General features: G+C 44.4%; 1 protein-coding gene across 2 annotated transcripts in view; it reads left to right on the plus strand.

The window, feature by feature from the left end:
* Window positions 1-23,380, plus strand: part of gpsm1b (G protein signaling modulator 1b) — a 213,297-nt gene extending 189,917 nt beyond the window's left edge. For both annotated transcript variants that reach the window (XM_039762646.1, XM_039762645.1), the window contains 3 exons: window positions 14,403-14,562; window positions 17,775-17,983; window positions 20,981-23,380. In XM_039762646.1, the coding sequence (XP_039618580.1) occupies window positions 14,403-14,562; window positions 17,775-17,983; window positions 20,981-21,181 (570 nt within the window). In that variant the 3' untranslated portion in view covers window positions 21,182-23,380. The remainder of the gene's footprint in view (window positions 1-14,402; window positions 14,563-17,774; window positions 17,984-20,980) is intronic.
* The last annotated feature ends 251 nt before the right edge of the window (window positions 23,381-23,631 follow it).

The following is a 23,631-nucleotide window of genomic DNA, read 5'->3' on the forward strand; positions in this document are numbered from 1 at the left end:
CGTGTCAGATGGGGTTGTATGCATTGATTCTGAATGCGACTGAGAGAATGAAAAGTGAATTAAAAAAAAAAAAAAGCTAATCTTTACAAGTATCATAAATTACACCGGCTGTTACAGACTGAAATCAAATGTATGTTTTTATTCTAAAATAGTAAGACCAAGAGCAGTTTACTTCTCAAAATGGAGTGGTGCAGGATCAAACTCGTAACCTTTTGATTCCCAGGCGGGAACTGATTCTATTGCACCATGGAGGCAGTTACAGTAAACGGGTGTCAATGTCGCATGTTAAGGCGGCTTTTTGTTTCTGCAGTTATATTTTTGAAGAAAAGCGCAATTGTTGTGTTATATTTGTACCTTTTGTGAAAATGCTTCTTTGATATTTGGACTTCAGGCTTCATACATTATATAGTTAATGCCTACATTTTGTCATCTACTACTAAAATATAAAAAACGTTTCTGTTTTAACAATGTGTTTACACAGATTACTGTAGAAACAGAACAGACATGAAATGCGTGTGTTCCAAACAACGATCTATTATTTCCACTCTAAAACTCCACTTCACTCCCAGATACTCAATCAAGGCCTGAGCTGAGAGAAGTTCGTGCACGTTCTAAATTGGTGGGGGGATGGAATAGCCGGCTGCTCCGAGCTTCTCTTTATCAGCACATTTAGAGGACAAAAGACGCTGGCGGAGAGGTGTGAAGGGATTTAAGAAGCAATTTAAGGTGGGACAGAATTACGAGTTTTTTCGTAGGCTCTGGTAACTCTAGTGTTAAGAGTTTAAACATTCATAAACATCAAAGTTGCTGCTGACAGACGGCCTTAAATGGAAATGCACTCAATTACTTGGGCGGCGCGACGACGAGGGACGCAACTCCACCTCACACAGCGACCGAGCTGCAGGCTATGGCCGTATATATGTAAGTAAGTAGGATTCAGTTATGACCGTTACACGTAGAATTTCGAAATGAAACCTGCTTAACTTTTGTAAGTAAGCTGTAAGGAATGAGCCTGCCAAATTTCAGCCTTCTACCTACACGGGAAGTTGGAGAATTAGTGATGAGTCAGTGAGTCAGTGAGGGCTTTGCCTTTTATTACTATAGATATTATATTATATTATATTATTATTATTGTACTGCCCCAGCCAGGGTTCCTTATTAAGTTGTGTTGTTTATGTGCGTTTTCGTTTAGCTTTAGTTATGTCTATGTATTTAAGTTGCTTTGTTACATTCCATTTGTTTTGTGGGTGGTCTCCCAAGAGGCGGGGCCACCTGCCAATCACCAGTGGGCACTGCCCTCCGACTTATAAAACCAGAGAGTGCCCCACAGTTCCTGGCGGTTCGTTTTTGAATGTACGTACTTGTGTGGTGAGCTTACTTGTGTTTTTCTGTTATTTCTTTGAATTATTGGCTCTCTGGGTGCTTTGACGTTTTGCTCCTTTTTGTGACCTTGCCTTGGATTTCTCTATTGGGACTTTATGTGACTTGGATTGCCTCCCCTTCAGACAGTTTCTTTTGTGCTCTTCTGGGCCTGCTCTTCTTACTGAGCACTGTGTTAAGAATATATCTTATTTTAAACAGAGGGCGGCACGGTGGTGCAGTGGGTAGCGCTGCTGCCTTGCAGTTAGGAGACCCTGAAGGGTTTGCTTCCCGGGTCCTCCCTGTGTAGAGTTTGCATGTTCTCTCCTGTGCCTGCGTGGGTTTCCTCCCACAGTCCAAAGACACCATGCAGGTTAGGTGCACTGGCAATCCTAAATTGTCCCTAGTGTGTGCTTGGTGGGTGTGTGTGTGCCCTACCCGGGATTTGTTCCTGCCTTGCGCTCTGTGCTGGCTGGGATTGGCTCCAGCAGACCCCCGTGACCCTGTAGTTAGGAAGTAGCAGGTTGGATAATGACTGACTGACAGATTTTAAACAGATCCTGCCTGTACCTTGATTACTAGCTGGGGTTTGACGGTGATATCCCCCTCTAGTGAGTATTTTTGGAAGTGCTTGTGGAACTTGAAGATACTCTTTAGAGCTTTGGGACTCCTAGTATATGACAGGCACTGCTGCGTTACAACAAAAAGACTGGGGTTCAAGGCCTGGAGTTTGCATGTTCTTCTCATGTGGGTCAGCTCCCCTTCTCTCCAGCCCAAGGTCGTACAGGTTAGGTCGATTGGTGGTCTGTGTGTGTTTGGATTTTCCCTGCAGTCAGTTTGCATCCCTGCCTTGTGCCCAATACTTACTGGGAATGGCTGCAGCTTCCCTGCGATCCTTCTCTGGATAAGCAGGTTTGGAAAATGGGTCCATGCATTGTTTGGGTGAGCTTCCCCTTTTCTGCTGTTTCACCTTCTTCCATATAACAGATGCACAGGCTTAGAAAGTGAAGCATTGAGGAATGGATGGACGGATGATCTAAGAACAGGCTGCGTAAGTAGAAATACACTGAAACAATTAATGGGAGCCCCGTCTGACCAGACGCATCCATCCTTGGCCCTCCAGCTTCTCGAGGTCAGTTGTCACTGAATGAATAATATCATCATTAATTAAAAAATAATAATTCACGTCATTAGGACTTTAAAATTGATTTCAATAACTTATGTACAGTATGAAAGGACAGCGGGTGATGTGCTAATACTTTCATGATGAGAATGGATGGTAACTGTTCATCAGAATAGGATGGCTGGCGATTCAAAATGGGCCCAGTGAGGGTCTGTGTGCACAGGTGGGCTACTCAATGGCCTGGCAGTTGCTACCAGGAAAGGCTTTGGAGCCTCACAACTCTGAATGCTAGTATAATATATCACATATATCATATCATAAGATATATCAGAAAAACTATATAACATAAATATATAGATAACGAGTCACCCCTGGCTAAGTCTCCTTTAACGGTGCAGAACTCCTCTGTGGGACCCAAGAGCGGCTGCAGTTCCTGCCTGGCACAGACTCCACCAGTTTGGGAATGTAGGCGACATCAACATTCACCCACTGTTCTAGCGCCATATCCTATAGATCCTACTCCACACTCAGTCGGTACGCAGACCACCAGTCCCACTTTCCTCATTAGTTTCTCGAGACAACACAGCAAATGCCGAGTTGTGGAGAACTGAATTGTGGAACATTGGAATTGCAGGGGAAAAGATTCTGGAACTGGAGTTGAAACCTCAGATGATACTAGGAAGTGTTTCTGGAATGTCTGAGGGGCAAGCGAGGTGGTCACCACATTCCTCCCCTTCTACCCACAACCTACCAGTACAGCCCACCTTACTCTGTTTTCTGATTGGCCTTCCGCTGGACAATCTCTGAATCTGTAAAACTCTACTTATTCTTATTTTGAAGCTAAATGCAGCCCTATACACTGACGGGCTTTGTACCAAGAGAGCAGTGTGTCCCCAAAACGCAGCCCATCGTAAATGTTTAATATCAGGTGAAACTCAACCCAGTAACCTGTGCCTTTATGACAGCCTAACTACATCTGACTGTTGCTCTTATATAGTGCCTTTCATGTCTGTCTCTGGGCGGCATGGTGGCGCAGTGGATAGCACTGCTGCCTCACAGTTAGGAGACCCAGGTTCGCTTCCCGGGTCCTCCCTGCGTGGAGTTTGCATGTTCTCCCCGTGTCTGCGTGGGTTTTTATATCTATCTATCTATTAATTAGTACCTTTTACATTTATCTATCTATCCATCCATCATTCATATAGTGCCTTTCATATCTATCTATCTCTCTGTCTATTTATTATATAGTGCCTTTCATATCTTTCTATATATTATATAGTGCCTTTCACATCTATCTATCTGTCTATCTATCTATTATATAGTGCCTTTCATATCTTTCTATATATTATATAGTGCCTTTCACATCTATCTATCTACCTATCTATCTATTAGTGCCTTTCATATATTTCTATATATTATAAAGTTCCTTTCACATCTATCTATCTGTCTATCTTTCTATATATAATATAGTGCCTTACACCTTTATCTATCTTATAGTGCCTTTCACGTCTATCCATCTATTAGTGCCTTTCACATCTATCTATCTATTATATAGTGCCTTCTATCTATCTATCTATCTATCTGTTTATCTGTCTATCTAATGTAATGCCTTTAAGTGTTACATAGTGACTTCCTACCTATCTGTTTGTCTGTTGATGTAGTATAGCGCCTTTCGCAGCTGTCTGTCTCTGTCATGTACTCGTCAGACATGGTGCACTAGTTCTGAATGATACAGTATGTTTTTAATAATATTTCAAACGTAAGTTCAAACCGCAGACTGAGCCACCCTTCACCACAGTGGCCCACCAGAGCAGGAGTGTTCAGTCGTAATCGGTGTGTGTGTTTTTTTTCAGTGTGGTACCTTAAGACTCTATCGAGGTGAGAGGACTGCGTAGATTGCCTGTGCTGTAATTCCGGGCTCACGTGTAATCAAACCATTTGGTATAACACAGCTCTTCGGGTTTTGAGGGGGTTGTCCACATTCAGGACACATTGAGAAAGTCAGTCCCGCAGAATTCTTTGATCTTGAGGGTGAATCCCAAACTGGAGGACATCAGTAGAATTTGAGGGGCAGTGCAGGGCAGGGCTGATGCCAGGAAGCTCTTCTTTACGCAAAGTGCTGTGGGGCTCTGCAGCAAACTACCGAGACGTGGAGTTGAAGGCGAAGCCCTAATGGCCTGTAAAAGGGCTCTGGCTGAGACACTGGGACAGCGTAGCTTAGCTATTAGCCGCACCAACAAGCTTTATGGACTGAATGGCCTCCTTTCTCTAAATGACAGTCAAGTCTTAGGTATGGGCTTATATCTTAAAAATAAAGCCATGCCAATGGGGTGCCCTTACTTTTTCACAGGACTGTTTCCCCTTTGTGACATTGTGAGGGCCTGGAGCTGACGATGCACACCCACTCCCCCCCATCTCCGACCCCCAATGTCCCAGACACAGGCACTTCTCGTATTTGTGAGTGACATTTAAATGACGCGGACATTTCCAGCTCGAGGAAGCCCCTTCACTGTATTTGTGAAGACCTCTGCCTTCGTCACCTCTTTGTGCCCATCACACCGGGGCTGTGTTGACATTGGGGGTCCTCCCAGTTGTAAAGCTCAAGCAAATACTCATCAGAGGATCGATTAGTAACTGCATTTCTGGAGGTCACAGACTGGTCATTCCCATATTTTATGGGTGACATGTGGCCTGACGTCCTTGTCCTCGGCTTTCTGGGCACGCAGGTCACGTGTTGGTGCCTCGAGGGCTTCTAAAACTGATTGTCAGTTGAATTTTTGTCATCCTTTGCCTACTGGAAGGTGACATTGTGCAGCTTTGATTTGGGCTGTAAAGCACAGGGCCATCAAGAACAATGAAAGCACTGAGCCGTGTTGAAAGGACCTGGTGACATCTGCAGCGATGGCACGAGCGGCGCTTCTCTTTGTGACAGCTGCCTGTCGTTTATTTTTGTTTTTTGTTTTTTCTTTCTCTATAGAGACCCTCCTATCATCCTATCTTGTAAATTCCCCCCAGTGAGGATGCCGGAGGTTTTTGTTTTTTCCTTCCCCCTTTCTCTGCTGTGGCTCTGAGCTGAAGGATGAAGCTGGCGGTTACAATCATTTCGGTAATGGCGGTCTGGGCTTCAGCAGTCACAGGACCCCTCGCAGCCTAATTGTGTAAATTATCTCTGTCGATAGAGCCAGCCAACCGAATCCCATGACAGATGGCCGTTTCCATGTAAATACGGAGACTCGGAAAACGTGACTGTCGAGATGATGAATGGGTTAAACTGTGGATAGATAGAAGGTAATGAGACCGACCCGCTCACATTCCTGAAGTGACAAATAGAGTGTCACAAATAATGTTAATGCATTGCCCTGATGATGCCGTTAAAAATAGCCAAATTGTTCTGGGCTCCGATTGTGACAATAAAAGCAAAATGAAAGGAGAGACTCTTTCAAAGTGCAGCTGAGAGCAAGTCGGACAGAAAACACGGACGTCCACGGAAGAACATTCTGGACACACGCCAAAGTCGTCGGACCCTTTCACTTTGTTTATATTTTATTAGTGTGGCCTCTAGGGGGCACACCAGAACACCAAACCCCTGACAAAATGGCTGCAAACGCAGTCCCGGGTTCAAATAACGTCCCTCATTCTGCCCCTTCTTCCGGAATGATCGGATGATTCTTCTCTTTCCTTTTTTAAATCCTCCCGACTCGGATTCTCCAGCCCAAGTGGGGGCTTCCTTTGAACATCCAATCCAAGAGAGTCACCTCTCGGCCAGGTAGTTAATATCTGACAGACAGCTCCCCTGGTGCAGACCCCCTAACACAGAACCCTACAAATGGAACACAACTCCCATGCTGCCCTGCGGGAATCCATTTTGGGGCTCGCCAAACGCAACCCCTCCCGACCCAACCCCACGGTGTTCATAGCGATTACTCATTCACTGCTGTGTTCTTCTTGTCTCTTCCCGGCTTAGCCATAAGGGGAAAGCACTGACTTTTTTATAAAATAAAAAGATTTATTCTTCACAAAAAGTGAAGTGAAGCTCTACTCCACAGTAGCAACGGCGGTCCAAATCAAACAAAATCCGAAAAACAAGGTGGGAAAACGGAGCGGAAAGTCAAACAATCCGAGATCCAGTAAATGTACAAGAATCGCAATAAACACAACTAGGCTCACCAAGTCCCAGGCGCTTTTGAAATGAAATGCCAGGAAGTTCGGACTTTCCAGATTTATAGGGTGACTGGCAGGTGGCCCCGCCTCCTGGAGGGACCACTCATAGCAAAGGCAGCTTGTATACACAGACAAAGCCAACAAGAAAGAGTAATGCACATAAATAACAGCATCAAAAAACACAACAACAACAACAACATTTATTTATATAGCACATTTTCATACAAACAGTAGCTCAAAGTGCTTTACATATTAAAGAATAGAAAAATGAAAGACATAATTATAAAAAATAAATCAACATTAACATCGAATAAGAGTAAGGTTCAATGGCCAGGGGACAGAAAAACAAAAACTCCAGACGGCTGGAGAAAAATAAAATCTGTAGGGATTCCAGACCATGAGACCACCCAGTCCCCTCTGGGCATTCTACCTAACATAAATGAAACAGTCCTCTTTGGCTTTAGGATTCTCACGGAAGGACAAAAGAGGAGGACAGCCGGCTGAGACATGACAGTTCGGTTCCTTATTTTATGTCCTTTTTGTTTGTTTTTGTGTCAGTGTTGCGTTTGTTAATTATCTGCTTTGTTCTCCATGCCTCTGTTATGTTTCCTCTGTTTTGTGGGTGGTTGCCCAAGAGGCGGGGCCGTCTGTCCATCATCACAAGGGACTGCCCTCAGCCCTGTAAAGGCGGGGCCGACGCACACAGTCTCCAGAATGCACTTGTGGTGTGGTGAGCTCTCTTGTGTTTTTTCTTTGCTCATTGTGACTACTCAGGTTTTTGAACTTGTGCTTTAGTTTGGACTTCGCTTTGGATTTTATATTGAGACATTTTTTTTTCTTTGCATTGGATTGCTATTGCCTTTTAGTCAAGTCCTTTTTGGCCTTTTGTGCTCCACAGATTTTGGTTTTTTTTTTTTTTATTATTGATAAGGATTCCATGTGGCTCTTAATGTATCTAGCCGGGGTTTTTAACAGTGTTTCCCCCTCTATTGTGCAATTTGTGGAACTGTTTGGGACTTGCATGCTTTGGGACCCTCAAGGGCATAACACACAGCTTGATTTGATTTATAGAAGGCAAAAAAACAACCCCTGCATCACCCATGTGAAAAAGTAATTGTCTCCTTACTTAATCAATCAATCCAAGAACCAAATTGAAATGATAACAGTTTACATTTGGAGATATGGAAAATACATCAGTCAGGAAAAGAGTTACAAAGCAATCTGTAAAATCTGGGACTCCCAGGAATCACCATGCGAGTCCCATTGTCTCCAAATGACTTCACACACATTTGTGTGACCCCAACCCAGTCTACTGCCACATACTCATATGCCCCCATACCCCCCTCATCTGCTGCCAAACACACATACAGCCCTGCACAGCCTGCGTACACACAACCAGCAAACTGCCACACACACGTGTGTCCCCGCCCAGTCTGCAGCCACACACTCATATGCCCCCACCGAGTCTATGGCCCCCACGAGTATGTGGCCACATACTCATGTGGCCCCCCACCCAGTCTGTGGCAACACGCTCATATGGCCCCCACCCAGTCTGTGGCCACACGCTCATATGCCCCCACCAAGTCTGCAGCCACACACTCATATAGCCCCCCACCAAGTCTGCGGCCACACACTCATATAGCCCCCACCCAGTCTGGCCAAACACTCATATGACCGACCCCCACCCAGTCTGTGGCCACACACTCATATACACCCCACCGAGTCTGTGGCCACACGCCATATGTCCCCCACCAAGTCTGCAGCCACACACTCATATAGCCCCCCACCCATTCTGTGGCCACACACTCATATGTCCCCCACCAAGTCTGTGGCCACACGCTCATATGGCCCCTCCACCCATTCTGTGGCCACACACTCATATGCCCCCCCCCACCCCGTCTGTGGCCAAACACTCATATGACCGATCCCCCCCCCCAGTCTGTGGCCACACACTCATATGCCCAAGTCTGCGGCCACACACTCATATAGCCCCCCCCACCCAGTCTATGGCCACACATCATATGCCCCCCCCCTCACCCAGTCTGTGGCCACACACTCATATGGTCCCACCCAGCCAGACAACCAACAAATTGCCACACACACATGTGACCCCGAATACACATTTATATGCCGCCACCCCCTGTCTATGCCCACACACTTATATGTCCCTGCCCAGCCTATGTCCACACACTCATATAGGCTACCCAACCTGCAGCCACACACTCGTATGGCTCCTTTCAGCATGCTGCCTGACACACATGTAGTCCTACCCACATGTGGCCACGTGGCCAAACAAGCTGCCACACACGCACACACATGTGACACCACCCAGCCTGTAGCCAAACACACAAATACTCCCACCCAACCTGAGGTCACAGTGTCTTCAAGGTGCCACACACACATATGACTCCACCCAACATGTAGCTACACACTCTTATGGCCCCGCCCAGCCTGCGGTCACACACTTGTATAGCTCTGCCCAGCCTGAAGCCCCACACACCCATAACCCCACCCAAATGGTGGCCACACACTCATATGGCCCTGCCCAGTCAGCAGCTTAACACTCGTATGGCTCCACCCTCACACATATGACCCAACCCAGCCTGTGCCCAAATACACATATAGTCCCACCTAACCTGAGGCCACATGGCCCTTAAGGTGCCACACACTCATATGGCAATGCCCAGCCAGCAGGCAGACACTCATGTTGTCCCGCCCAGCCTTCTGCCAAACACACACATATAACCCCACCCAAACGGTGGCCATAAACTCGTATGGCCCCGCCCAGCCAGCAGCCTAACACTCGTATGGCCCCGCCCATCCTGCTCCCAGACATTTATCTTTCCCCATTCAGCCTGTAAAGAACTCTTGCCATCAGCCACAACGTCTCTCCATCCAGTTTCTTGTCACTGGGCAGCTGGCGCCTGTCCTGGCAGTCATCTGGCACAAGGCAGAAACAATGTATGGAAGGGGCACAAGTCCATAAGTCAGAGTGAACACACACACACACACACACAAAACCTCATGTCCAGCCCACCTAACCTACGTGTCTTTGGAGTGTACGAGATAACCAGAGCATCAGGAAGAACTTCTCTCACAAACTCTGTAACGGGCACTGAATACGTCAGAACAGTATACCATGTTTTAAAATTTTTATTTCCGGGACCCCCTAACAATTTAGACTTTCAGAATTCAGGAGGACCACATGGTTTGTCAGGAGATCTGAGACCCTGTCAGACCCCCAAAGTTCTCACCTTGCTTGTGACGTTCCAGGGGTCCATCCTCCTCTGTGAGGCGAGTGAAGTTGGAGATGGAAAGAAGACAAGCCGGCCAGTAGTGGGAGCTGCTGAGGGAAAACACAAAGAGGCTCTCGGACCTGAGGGTGGTCTTCATGCGGCGGGATTGGGCAGCGAGACGCCCCCTGTCATCCGCCGCCTGCAATTTCTTCAGCGCTGTGGTGCCACTTTTATTGTTAATTATCACCGATTTTTCTCAGGCAGGGACTTTCTGTAAATGGACCCCAAGCACTGCGGTGTCTTCCGTTACCTTCTGCCTTCCGCTGAACTCGTGTAATACAAACTTTTCATTAAATTGCCTCTATTTTCAGTAACTTAAAGCGGGAGATTTATGGAGGAATCGTTTGACATCTGAAGGACACTGCAATGTTATTCTTTGTCATTAATTTTTTCAATTTACTTATTTTATAGAGCCAAGCTCCGGTGCTGAGCACAGACATTCAATTCATTTCCTTTTGCACGGTCTGTCAGAGAAGCCATCCATTTTGTTTATCCAGAGCACTGACCTCTTCCTCTGGTGGGGATGAAGATTTGCAGTCTTGTGCTTCCTAATTAATGGCGTCCTCCCAATTTCTTAATATGCAGTGCCAGTCAAAGCCCACCCATATGGAGTCCTAGCTGGGGGGGTTGGTGATGCCTGGTCCCTTTATTTTACCAAAGCTGCAAACCTGGTTGTCTATTTAATGGACAAAGTCGGGGGCGACGAAAAAGTTTGATTCCATAAATGGCGCCCCTCTGTGGTCTATAGATCTATAGTGTGCTTTAAGTATTATTAGACTTTGAGGACTGGGAGGTTCATAGCAGAAGCCCCTCAAGTCTACAAAATACCAGCTGTCACTGTCCACAGTGCAGTCAGTACAGAAGGGTACAGAGCACATACTGCTTGAGTTACATAAACAGCGCCCCCCGGTGTCAATAACACGCTTTCAGCATTATTAGACTTTTGTAGCTCTGCCATCCTGGCTCAAGTGGCATTTCCACTGTACCTTTCCATTACATCCACGCAATGGACAATGAGGGGCGCCACTTTAGAAACTCAAGAGGTGTGTGGTACAGACAGTGAGGGGATTAGGGGAACCCCCCAATGTCATCAAAGTCTAATCATACTGAAAGCATGCCATAGACACCGGGGAGGGGGGCCGCCATTTATGTAACTCAATCGGCATTTCCACTGTACCTTTCTATTACGTCTGTGCAATGGACAGTGAGGGGAACCACTTTAGAAATTCAAGTGAAACTCAGTGAGGGGGATGTCATCAAAGTCAAGTCTAATAATGCTGAAAGCACATTATATACACTGGGGGGCGCCATTAATGCAACTCAAGTGGCACGTGCTCCATATGTTTCGATTACGTCTGTGCAATGGACAGTGAGTGGTGCCATTTTGGAACATCAGAAGGTGTGTGCTACAGGCCGATGACAAGGGGGGTGGTCCCCCTCACTAGCACACACCTTCTGAGGTTCCAAAATGGCACCACTCACTGTCCATTGCACAGACGTAATGGAAATGTACGGAGCACGTGCCACTTGACTTACATTAATGGCGCCCCCCAGTGTCTATATCGTGCTTTCAGCATTATTAGCCTTTGATGACAAGGGGGGCGCCATTAATGCAACTCAAGTGGCATGTGCTCCATACGTTTCCATTACGTCTAAAATTGATAATTGTGGCAAACTGCCTTCTGTTTCCTCTTCCCAGTTTCTTTATTCAGTTTGTTTGTTGTTACAGCAGAAGAGTTCACATTAGAAATACTGAATGGATAATAAATATGAGGACAAATCTTTTGTCATGCAGAATATTAGGATGACTTTCAATGGGGTTGAATACTTTTGCACGCCACTGTAGCTTATGCCTTCGAGATTTGCTGCCGATCATCAGAGTTTATCTGTGAACTGTGATGCTAAATTGGCCTGTGTGTGTGTATTCGCCCTGTGATGGACTGATGCCAGCTCCAGGATTTGTTCCTGCCTTCTGCCCTTGTCTAGCTGGAATAGCCTTCAAAACCCCAACCCCACTAAGCCCCACAGAAAGGACTACATGATATATAAATATTAAAGGCACTAAAGATAGATGTGAAAGGCACTGTATAACAGATAAAGTGGTGTGAAAAACTATTTGCCCCCTTCCTGATTTCTTATTCTTTTGCATGTTTGTCACACAAAATGTTTCTGATCATCAAACACATTTAACCATTAGTCAAATATAACACAAGTAAACACAAAATGCAGTTTTTAAATGATGGTTTTATTATTTAGGAGAAAAAATCCAAACCTACATGGCCCTGTGTGAAAAGTAATTGCCCCTTGTTCAAAAATAACCTAACTGTGGTGTATCACACCTGAGTTCAATTTCCGTAGTCACCCCCAGGCCTGATTACTGCCACACCTGTTTCAATCAAGAAATCATTTAAATAGGAGCTGCCTGACACAGAGAAGTCGACCAAAAGCACCTCCAAAGCTAGACATCATGCCAAGATCCAAAGAAATTCAGGAACAAATGAGAACAGAAGTAATTGAGATCTATCAGTCTGGTAAAGGTTATAAAGCCATTTCTAAAGCTTTGGGACTCCAGCGAACCACAGTGAGAGCCATTATCCACAAATGGCAAAAACATGGAACAGTGGTGAACCTTCCCAGGAGTGGCCGGCCGACCAAAATTACCCCAAGAGCGTAGAGACGACTCATCCGAGAGGTCACAAAAGACCCCAGGACAACGTCTAAAGAACTGCAGGCCTCACTTGCCTCAATTAAGGTCAGTGTTCACGACTCCACCATAAGAAAGAGACTGGGCAAAACGGCCTGCATGGCAGATTTCCAAGACGCAAACCACTGTTAAGCAAAAGAACATTAGGGCTCGTCTCAATTTTGCTAAGAAACATCTCAATGATTGCCAAGACTTTTGGGAAAATACCTTGTGGACTGATGAGACAAAAGTTGAACTTTTGGAAGGCAAATGTCCCGTTACATCTGGCGTAAAAGGAACACAGCATTTCAGAAAAAGAACATCATACCAACAGTAAAATATGGTGGTGGTAGTGTGATGGTCTGGGGTTGTTTTGCTGCTTCAGGACCTGGAAGGCTTGCTGTGATAGATGGAACCATGAATTCTACTGTCTACCAAAAATCCTGAAGGAGAATGTCCGGCCATCTGTTCGTCAACTCAAGCTGAAGCGATCTTGGGTGCTGCAACAGGACAATGACCCAAAACACACCAGCAAATCCACCTCTGAATGGCTGAAGAAAACAAAATGAAGACTTTGGAGTGGCCTAGTCAAAGTCCTGACCTGAATCCAATTGAGATGCTATGGCATGACCTTAAAAAGGCGTTCATGCTAGAAAACCCTCAAATAAAGCTGAATTACAACAATTCTGCAAAGATGAGTGGGCCAAAATTCCTCCAGAGCGCTGTAAAAGACTCATTGCAAGTTATCGCAAACGCTTGATTGCAGTTATTGCTGCTAAGGGTGGCCCAACCAGTTATTAGGTTCAGGGGGCAATTACTTTTTCACACGGGGCCATGTAGGTTTGGATTTTTTCTCCCTAAATAATAAAAACCATCATTTAAAAACTGCATTTTGTGTTTACTTGTGTTATATTTGACTAATGGTTAAATGTGTTTGATGATCAGAAACATTTTGTGTGACAAACATGCAAAAGAATAAGAAATCAGGAAGGGGGCAAATAGTTTTTCACACCACTAAGTAGATAGATAGATAAGTAGATGTGAAAGGCACTATATGATAAATAGACAGTTGTGAAAGGCACTATATAATAGATAGATGAGAAAGGCACTATATGAATGATAGATATGAAAGGCACTGTATGATAGATAGATAGATGTATGTGAAAGGCACTATATGAATGATACATTGATAGATGTGAAAGGAACTATATAATAGATATTAGTTTTAGTAGTCAGCAGGATCACAAAATTACATATAAATAGATGTGAAAGGCACTATATAATAGATAGATGTAAAAGGCTCTGTATAAAAGATCGATAGACAGATGTGAAAGGCACTATATAATAGATAGATAGATAGATAGATATGAAAGGTACTATATAATATATTAGTTTTAGTATAGTCAGCAGGATCACAAAATTAGATATAGATAGATAGACAGATAGATGTGAAAGGCACTAGATAGATAGAAGTGGAAGACACTATATAAGATGTAGAATAGAGATAAATCATTTATCTATCCAAGACGATGCTCCTCACTATGGCTCCTTGTTTCTCCCGCGTCTCCAAGAGTCCGTTAACATGAGTAATAGTCGGCTGATTTAGGAGTTGTGCGTCTTTGTTTTTTGGTTGGCAGGTAACTTGGCTGCGTAGTAATAATGCCCCCCTTTCCACCAGGAAGTGGGGGTAGGCTACTCTGTTTCATGTCACTCCAGTGCTAAAGGACAGCTCCACCTTGCCACCTGGGCATTTTTAATGTGTTGGCGATTCCATGTTTTTCAGAAGATCAGCCGTGACCCATCGGATGAAGAATGCTTTTTCGACCTCCTCAGTAAATTCCAGAGCAATCGCATGGATGACCAGCGCTGTCCTTTGGATGAGCAGCAGAATGGCACTGAGGGAGCATCCTCCAACCAGGTGTCTCCTCTTGAAGGTGGGACTGGTAAGTAAGCGCTCATTGAGAGATCTATATCTTCCTTGGGTGCTTCTGATGTGTAGGAGGGCTACCTGAAAGTTCTGAGAGGGCACTGAGACCAACTCATGGGTACTCTGGCAGTCAAGGTCAAGGCTGAGTGCCAATTTCTGTTTTGCCACAAGGATGTGATGTCCATTAGTTTAGCATGTGTAGCTAGTGCCTACTGCCATACCTGGCGGTAGCATTTGTCACCTCTAGAGGGTGCCACCAGTCCCCAAACACCAGAAACAAGTCTGAATTGTGTGATTTGTAATTTTAAACTGTGGAGCACAGGGGGAAATCAAGGAAATATGGGTCTTTGTCCCAAACATTATGGAGGACACTGTACTGTATATTGAGTCTGCGAGTGCCTCTGAGTGTGGACCCGGGATCAGGGTAACCAACAAGATCCCAGTAAGAGGCGGTCTGCACCAGTGATCTTCTTGAAGTCCTTACCACTTTGATCAGGTTATGGATGTGTTGACTTAATAATAATAATTCTTTGCATTTATATAGAACTTATCTCACTACTCAAAGCGCTCAGCAATTACAGGTTAAGGGCTTTGCTCAAGGGCCAAACAAAGCAGAGTCCCTTTTGGCATTTACGGGATTTTAACCGGCAACCTTCCTATTACCAGTGCAGATCCCTAGCCTCAGAGCCACAACTCCGCCACACTCCGACTTGTAGGATAAAAGAAAATGTTTGTGATGCGCCATCTGTTGGATTGACAAATGGCATGCATTTTATTATTACACGCATTACAAAACATTTTATTACTACAGATGTTTGTGATGCGCCATCTGTTGGATTGACAAATGCGCAATGCAGTTTATTACTACAAATATTTGTGATGCGCCATCTGTTGGAATGACTTATGCCATGCATTTTATTACTGCATACATTACAAAATACTTTATTACTACAAATGTGCGTGATGCACCATCTGTTGGAATGACAAATGCCATGTATTTTATTACTACATGCATTACAAAACAGTTTATGACTAAAAATGTTTATGATGCGCCGTCTATTGGAATGGCAAATGCCATGCATTTTATTACAACAAGCATTATAGAATGCATTCCAATGGATGGTGCACTGCAAACGTTAATGCTGAACACGCTGAGGTCCACATTAATTACTTCGATTTCAGCCCTGTGTCAGATGGGTAGCACAGCTGGTTTTCAGTAATTTTACTTGATCGTGGTCATGCCTTGTAGATAAGTGGCACCCAGCTGAACATTTGAACTTTAAGGTCAAGGTTAAGAAATCAAACCCTTCCAGCCCTTGGAGTTGCTCTGCTATCCACAACCAACATCCTCTTTTCTTAATCAATGCTCGTAATTTAAAGTCGCCAGTCCATCGGATCATTAATGGAGTGAATAAAGGAGAAAAAAAATGCCCGGAAACATATATCTGCTTGGCCTTATTATTCTGAGCTATTGGCAAACATCTCTTACAACCACGAAACATTAAACACACAGCCTTAAATGTTATTGTATCGATTTGTTTAAACTCTAATCACGGTCTGATTTCCTTCTCTCCGAGTCTCAGTGCTCCAGGTTATTTCTTGTTTTATTTCATGGACTGCGTCTTTTATTGTTACTGAGCCAATAAAAAAAGCGGGCAGCACCCAAAAAATACACAAGGCCTGTCATTTAACCCCCACGCGATGCCAGCAGCTGCTTGCGGACAAGCGTTTTGAATTTCGGCCCACATCAGTTCCAAGTATGTTATAATCAGAAGGCTAAAGTCTGCATTTACAAAGCAGCTTTTATCTGCCGAGACGCTTTACAGATGCCAAGGTGCGTCAACCAGTGCAGCAAATCCAGGCCTCCTTGGGCTGCTGTTAACCCTTAATGCCCCCTGTAGGTTCTGGCGTACATACAGGTGCCAGCTTCACAATGGGACTGCTGGGCCATCAGAGGCTCTTTGTGTTTTGTTTTTTTGTAGCCAGCAATGCCCCCTAGTGGCTAAGATATGGAACTTTATATTATGGTGTAGGGGTTACAGCTTTGGTACTTCAAACCCTGAGGTTGGGGATTCAAACCCTGGTGTGACCCTGAGCAAGTCCCTTCACCTGCCTGGGTGCTAACTAGAAAAACAAAAGTGATATCCTTTAAAGTGGGAATGCATGTTGCCCCTCAGTACCAGCAAATACAATAGCAGCTATCCAGAGAAGTGTGCCACTCTACCGGAGACGCCAGTTCAAACTCCATTGATCTCAATAATCAACAATTAATAGGGAGACTCGGGCCGGGTAGGTGTGGATAATCAGCCCCTTTTGGTCTGGTGCAGGACGAATTGGAATGAGAAATGTACCGGAATTTTGCTCTCGTCCCTGTCGTGCAGCCCCTCATTTTTTATTCCTGCACACCGTTGGTGTTGTACTGTGGGATAGAGGGTCCGCGGCTCAGAATTTGTGGTCGTTTTTAATAAATGAATAATTGATTAGCTGGCTCAGCCCTCAGAAATGTTACTGGTAAGTTGAAGAGGCTCCCAGTGGGACCCGGTAGCGTGGGGCAGGACTGCACCATCATAGTTGGTGGCAGCAGTGGGATAAGTTCGTGATGGGGACAGAAGAAAAGAGGAATGGCAAGCAGAATAGGAGCCTGACTGTTTTAAAGAACCCATGGACGCACACTGGAAGAGGACGTTTAAGGAACTTTGAACTTGTTAAATGGACAATTTTTGAATTGTTTTATTGTCATTCTTTTTCTTTGAATGTCCTAATCTTTAAATAATATATTATTAGTGAACGCAAACCAAGGTAAATTACTGGGGCATCTAATGACATTGTGACAGTTGACAAAAATTGGTGGTGGTGATGCCAATTATGAAGTGGATGAGGCAGAAGGGGCAGGTTCAGGCGCCCCAAGCCCAGAAGTGACATCATGCGTGATTGGCCTCTGATTCTCTGGCTCTGCAGAGAGTAGGAGAGGAGAGGCGTTAGGAGGCAGTGCCACCCTGTGACTTGGGGTGGAATTGCAAGTCGCCCATCCTTGAAGTTTTTTGACAGTACACAACATAAACTGTCCACTTTGGGGTCCTGGTCATGTTGGTAGTTGCTGGTTCTGTGTGCCCTCTCTTGCCAGTCTCATCTCCTTATATGCCGCCCAAAGCCAACCGAACCCGTGAGAGTCTGACGGCATGTTTGACAGGCACCTCCCTTAACCCTTTCCTCTTTATTTGCCTCTAGTGCCATCCTCCCTGATGACGTCCCCCCAGACAGAGGAGTTCTTCGACCTGATTGCCACTTCTCAGAGTCGCCGCTTAGATGATCAGCGTGCCAATGTTAGCAACCTGCCGGGACTCCGAATAACTGAGAATAACCTGGGACACCTCTGTGGGGACACGGACGCCCAGGAGCCCAGTGACGAGTTCTTTAACATGTTGATGAAGTGCCAGGTATGTCATCTTGCTTCGTTGTCCTCCTGATTTCCTAAATCTAATGACGGTGCAGTGGTGGTCCTTGTGTGCTGTGTAGGCAGCGTCTTCATTTCCATCCCCATTATCAGCACTGAAGGTGGCTTTAGAGTACTTTAGACTTTAGGTGGCAGTGCAGCATAAGGCCGCCATAAAAAATATGAGAAAGAGAAAAGCACAGAAGTAGTGACTAGAAACTGAAAAAACATTAGACGTGTATATGAAAATAGCCATGCCTGCTGTTGTATAGAATTATATAATACCCATCTAAGACAGGCTGAAATCTAAGTAATCGACATAGACCTCATTTGCAGTGTACCATCTGTTGGAATGTATTTTATAATACATGCAGTATTAAAATGTATTACATTTGTCATTCCAACTGATGGCATATCAGAAACATTTGTAATATTAAAATGCATTCTTACACTGGCTTGTGATGTACCATCTGTTGGAATGAAAGAGATGTGGCAACCAGACAGACACAGAAAGTTGTCTTTTTGTTTAGGTGGACTAGCTGTGCTAGCCATCTAAGACGGGATGAAATCTATATAATCCTCATCCGTATACCCCAGTGTTAACGTTTGCAATGCAGCACCGTCTATTGGAATGTATTTTGTACTACATGTAGTAAAAAACTGCCTTGCATTTGTCATTCCAACAGATGGCACATTACAAACATTTGTAGTAATAAAATGCATTCCATTTATCATTCCAACAGCTGGCGCATCACAAACATATATAGTATTAAAATGTATACTTCCATCTGCTAAAATGACAAATGAATGAAATATGTCTCTGTCATATGCCATTTGGTATGGGATTTGTGAAAGCAGTGTTATGTTTGTGATGCCCCATCTGTGGGAATGACAAATGTAATGCAGTTTAATACCACAAATATTTGTGATGTGCCATCTGTTGGAGTGACAGAGACATGACAACCGGATGGACACACAGACGCTTGTCAATTTATTTAGGTGGACTAAATGTGCTACCTACCTAAGACAGAATAAATGTAAGTAATCATTGTAGACCTCAGTTGTAACATTTTCAGTGTATTTTCTAATGCATGTAGTAAAAAAATGCATTGTGTTTTTTTATTCCAACAGATGGCGCATCAAAAACATTTGTAGTAATGATGTGTTTTGTAAGGCATATAGTAATGAAATGCTTGGCATTTGTCATTTCAGTAGATGGCACATCACATACATTTGTAGTAATAAATTGCTTTACTGCAAATGTCTGTGATGTGTCATCGGTTGAAATGGCAAGTGCAATGCGTATGTCTCTGTTATATGCCACTTGTTATGGGTTTCATAAAAGCAGAGCCACAGCACCTTATGTCACCACAGGTCTACATCAGCAGTTTTAGAATGGGAGTTAATGTTGGGGGTTTGTGTGGTTAATGTGAACTATAAATGGTTATAATTAGGGCTTTCTTAACGTTAGGACTTTGTGTGTTAAAGTTAGGGTTTGGTGTAGTTAATGTGTCAATCAATTTGATTTGTGCCATCCTATAAACTTCTATCATCAAACTGCTGGTCTAGACATGTGATGATGTCTCTTCCATCTATGGAAACCAAAGCTTGACCACAATAACCAACAGCAAATTATTCCATGGAAAAGAATCTCCAACTGGCACTTACAGCTTTTTACTTTTATTCACAGAAAGCAGAGATGTGTCAGGTTAATGCTATTGTTCATTTCAAAATGGACCTTAAAAACAGGAAAAGTGTCTGTGTATCAATGTGTCTGTCCGATTAATATATCAATGGCTTTCTACAGATGGTACAAGTAGTGATGGCGCAAACCCTTATAGCAATAAAATACATTGCTGCAAATGTTTGGAATGACACATGCAGTGATTATGGCTCTATTATATGCAATTTTGTATGAGATTTGTAAAGACTGTTAATGTTTGTGATGCACCATATGTTGGAATGAAGGAAACAGACACTGGATGGACCTACAGATTCACAGACACACAGACGGCTATCTTTTTATTATGAGTGATCACATAAGCAACTAATACCATAAGAAGCAGAGGCAGAAGAACTACATAAAGTATACAACCTGCACTCTTGTAGCTGCAGTAGTTTTATGATGGTCTTTTATGCCAGTTAGCACAATTCTTCATTACAGAGCCTTTCAACAGCCAACGCATCACAAAAATTATTACTACAAATGTTTGTGATCCAACATTATCTATTATATAGTGCCTTTCAGATCTATCTACCTATCTATCGATTATATAATGCCTTTTGTATCTATCTCTCTATCTATCTATTATATAGTGCCTTTCACTCTATCTATCTATCTATCTATCTATAGTGTATTTCATATCCATCTATATATAAAAATAAAAATAAAATAATTCATTACATATAGTGCTTTTCATATCTGTCTGTCTGTCTATCTATTATACAGTGCCTTTCACATCTATCTATCTTATCTATTATATAGTGTCTTTCATTATCTATTTATCTATCTTATCTATTATATAGTGCCTTTCATATCTATCTATTATATAGTGCCTTTCACATCTATCTATCTTATCTATTATATAGTGCCTTTCATCTATCTATTATATAGTGCCTTTCATATCTATTATATAGTGCCTTTCACATATCTATCTATCTATTATATAGTGCCTTCTATCATCTATCTATTATATAGTGCCTTTCATATCTATCTATCTATTATATAGTGCCTTTCATATCTATATCTGACTTTTAAACTTTTACTTGAGTAGATTTCTCGGGGCCGATTGTACATTTTCTTGAGTCATTTTTCCAGAAAGCCCTGTCTTCTTTCTCTCCACTATGGCTGCTGGGTATTTTATACGTCGCTGATGACAATGAGTGGTCCCAAGTGGTCTCAGCATTGAGTGTGAGATGAGATGTCGTGTCGTCAGTGTGTTTTAACGTTCACGTTGTCTCCTTACATTTAATCTTTGTGTTGAATTGTTGTTTTCTACAGTCTGCTAGAATTGATGACCAGCGCTGCTCCCCGCCTGATCCAGGACCCCGGGCTCCCACTGTCCCCGACGAGGACTTTTTCAGCCTCATTCAGCGTGTTCAAGCCAAGCGAATGGACGAGCAGCGTGTCCACCTCGCTTTAGACGAATCAGAAGATTCTCCTGGAGAACAAGATTCCTCCCCTCCCTCAAGCTTGAGTTAAAATTGTTGTCCTGCCTCATCATTTTTCTGGAAAAGGGAACCCCCCTCCCCAGCCCCTCCCCATACCCCCCCAAGTGACTTGATCAATGTGTTAATATACTGGGAATAAACCAAGCACCAGCATCAGCAACCGAACAAACTGGACCAAGCTTTGGGAATCAATCTCCTGGTTTCCACCAAAGAACCCCGTGATTTGATTGCACTGACAGGGTCCCGAGCCTCACCTTGAAGTCCACGCTGACCGTCAGACCCTTGTGCTGCAGCGGGCTGGTGTGTGCGTCTCCCAGCTAACAGATGAGCGGGCGTTACGACTTCGTATTGAATTTGGACTTGTGTGTGAGGGAAGACTGGGTTTTGCAGGCTATGGAAAGCATTACTGGGGGTCTGCCTCACGCCCATCTACTCCTTCCTCCTCTAGCTCTGGTTTTTCCAGGTTTCCTTCACCTTGAGTGGGTTTCAGGATGCGTTTATGGCTATCAGTAATCAGTCGGCTGATTTGTTTGACATTGAAAGTTGTGCTGGAGTGCATTGGGATCAGACAAGGTTACCATCTTCATAGCTGCTGTAGGAGAAGCACTAAACGACTTTGTTACGTTTCCAACACGTGGTGCACGTTTGTTCATGTGGTTATGGAAGGAGATACTGGGCAGAAACATTTATCTCATGTAGAAGTTTTACGGTGTCGTCATCGTGTGAAGTGTCTGTCCACTAACTGGCCAAGGAGCGACCTTCACACCACGTCCATTTGTTGAAGTCCACCTCTCCAGTACCGAGGCCTGAATGATTTCTAATAGATTCAGTGAGTAGGAGGTGCTGCCTGAAGCGTAGGAGTTTTAAGTATTTTGGGGGGTCTTTACCTGTGAGGAAAGATGGGACCAAGAGATTGACCGATGGATCGTGCGGGGTCTGCAGTCACACGTGGTGAAGAGAGACCACTGAGCTCTCCATTTACCTAGTGACCTGCCTGCCTACACTTTACCTGTGGGCCGTGAATGTTGGGTAAGTGACCAGAAGAACGAGGTTATAGAAACAAGCAGCGGAAGTGAGCTTCCTTCTCCAATTGTCCGCCCTCGGCCTTAGAGTTAGATTGAGGAGAGCAGACAGTCGGGAGAATCTCAAAGTCGAAAAGGGCTACTGGAGGAGGGTGGGACATCTGAGCAGGATGTCTTCCTGGACGCCTCCTAAGGTTTTGGGGCGTGGCCAACCAGGAGGAGACCACCGGGAAGACCCCGGACATGCTGGAGAGATGATATCTCCCTCCCAGTTGGCCTGGGAACACCTTGGTGTCCTGGAGGAGTTGGTGGGCAATAGAGACATCTGGGAGTCTTTGGATGGATGGATGGTGGAAATGTTCCTTAGGGTTTTTGGTTCCTGCTGACTTGACAGTCTCATGCTGTTCCCACGGACTCCCCTCATCGGAAAGGCACTCTATTGGTGCTAGGATTGAGTTTCATTTTCAGGGTCATGTGATAGGTACCAACCAATCAGACCACAATTAGGAGTCGGCGTTTTTCAAAACTCTCCATTGTCCCCTCTTTCTTATCAATTGGACGCTCGTTTTGGGTTTTTTTTTTTTTTCTTGAGTTGGGTGGCGACTCTCCTTCATCATTTCGGAGGCCATTGTAATGTGCAGTCATGTAGTCTGACATCCCCAGTCACTCAGTCCAACCAGTCTGTGGCTCGCACTTTGAAAGAAACAAACAGACTGAGTTTTGTCTCATGTCGGATGGGTGGGCTTGGTGTGGGTGAGAGTCAAGTTGACTAGGCACCATCCTAAAAGGGCTCCAAAACCCTTCCATGAGCCCCCCAGACCCCCGGTTCCAGAGATGTCTACCCATCACATCAAGAAATGCAAATTTTTCTTGTTTTGGTGATTCTCTAGGTGGATCTCAATCTTCTTCATGAGTTTCAATCTCAATCTTGATTATCCATCTTCTTTTTCTAACTCCTAACCCCCTCGATACCCCCCAAATGATGATATCCCTTACGGGATGTCAGCTGCCTTGATAAGTCCACTCCATCTTTGCTTATCCTGTCACCCTCCACTAGACCCCCCCCCCTTTCTCCCTCAATCAACATCCTCCCCCTTAACTTTATGTTATATCCCCTTTTCTCCTCCTCATCCCATTCCCCTTCTTCCTCCTTATCCTGTCCCCCTTTTTCCTCCTCATCCCATTCCCCTTCTTCCTCCTCCCTTTCCTATTCCCCTTTTTCCTCATCCCATTCCCCTTCTTTCTCCTCCTTATCCCATTCCCCTTCATCCTCTTCCTCATCCCATTCCCCTTCTTCCTCCTTATCCTGTTCCCATATTATTTCTACTTTCCTCCATGGTATTTCAGTAACCTTCTCGCTCCTCAGGCTCTCCTCCTACACCGAGACTCCCATCCCATCTCCACATTTTCCTCATCCTTCCAGTTCCTCCTCTCTTTCCCAGATTTCTCGAGCCTCTCT

This window comes from Polypterus senegalus, chromosome 9, assembly GCF_016835505.1.
Source record: "Polypterus senegalus isolate Bchr_013 chromosome 9, ASM1683550v1, whole genome shotgun sequence".
Lineage (NCBI taxonomy): Eukaryota > Metazoa > Chordata > Cladistia > Polypteriformes > Polypteridae > Polypterus > Polypterus senegalus.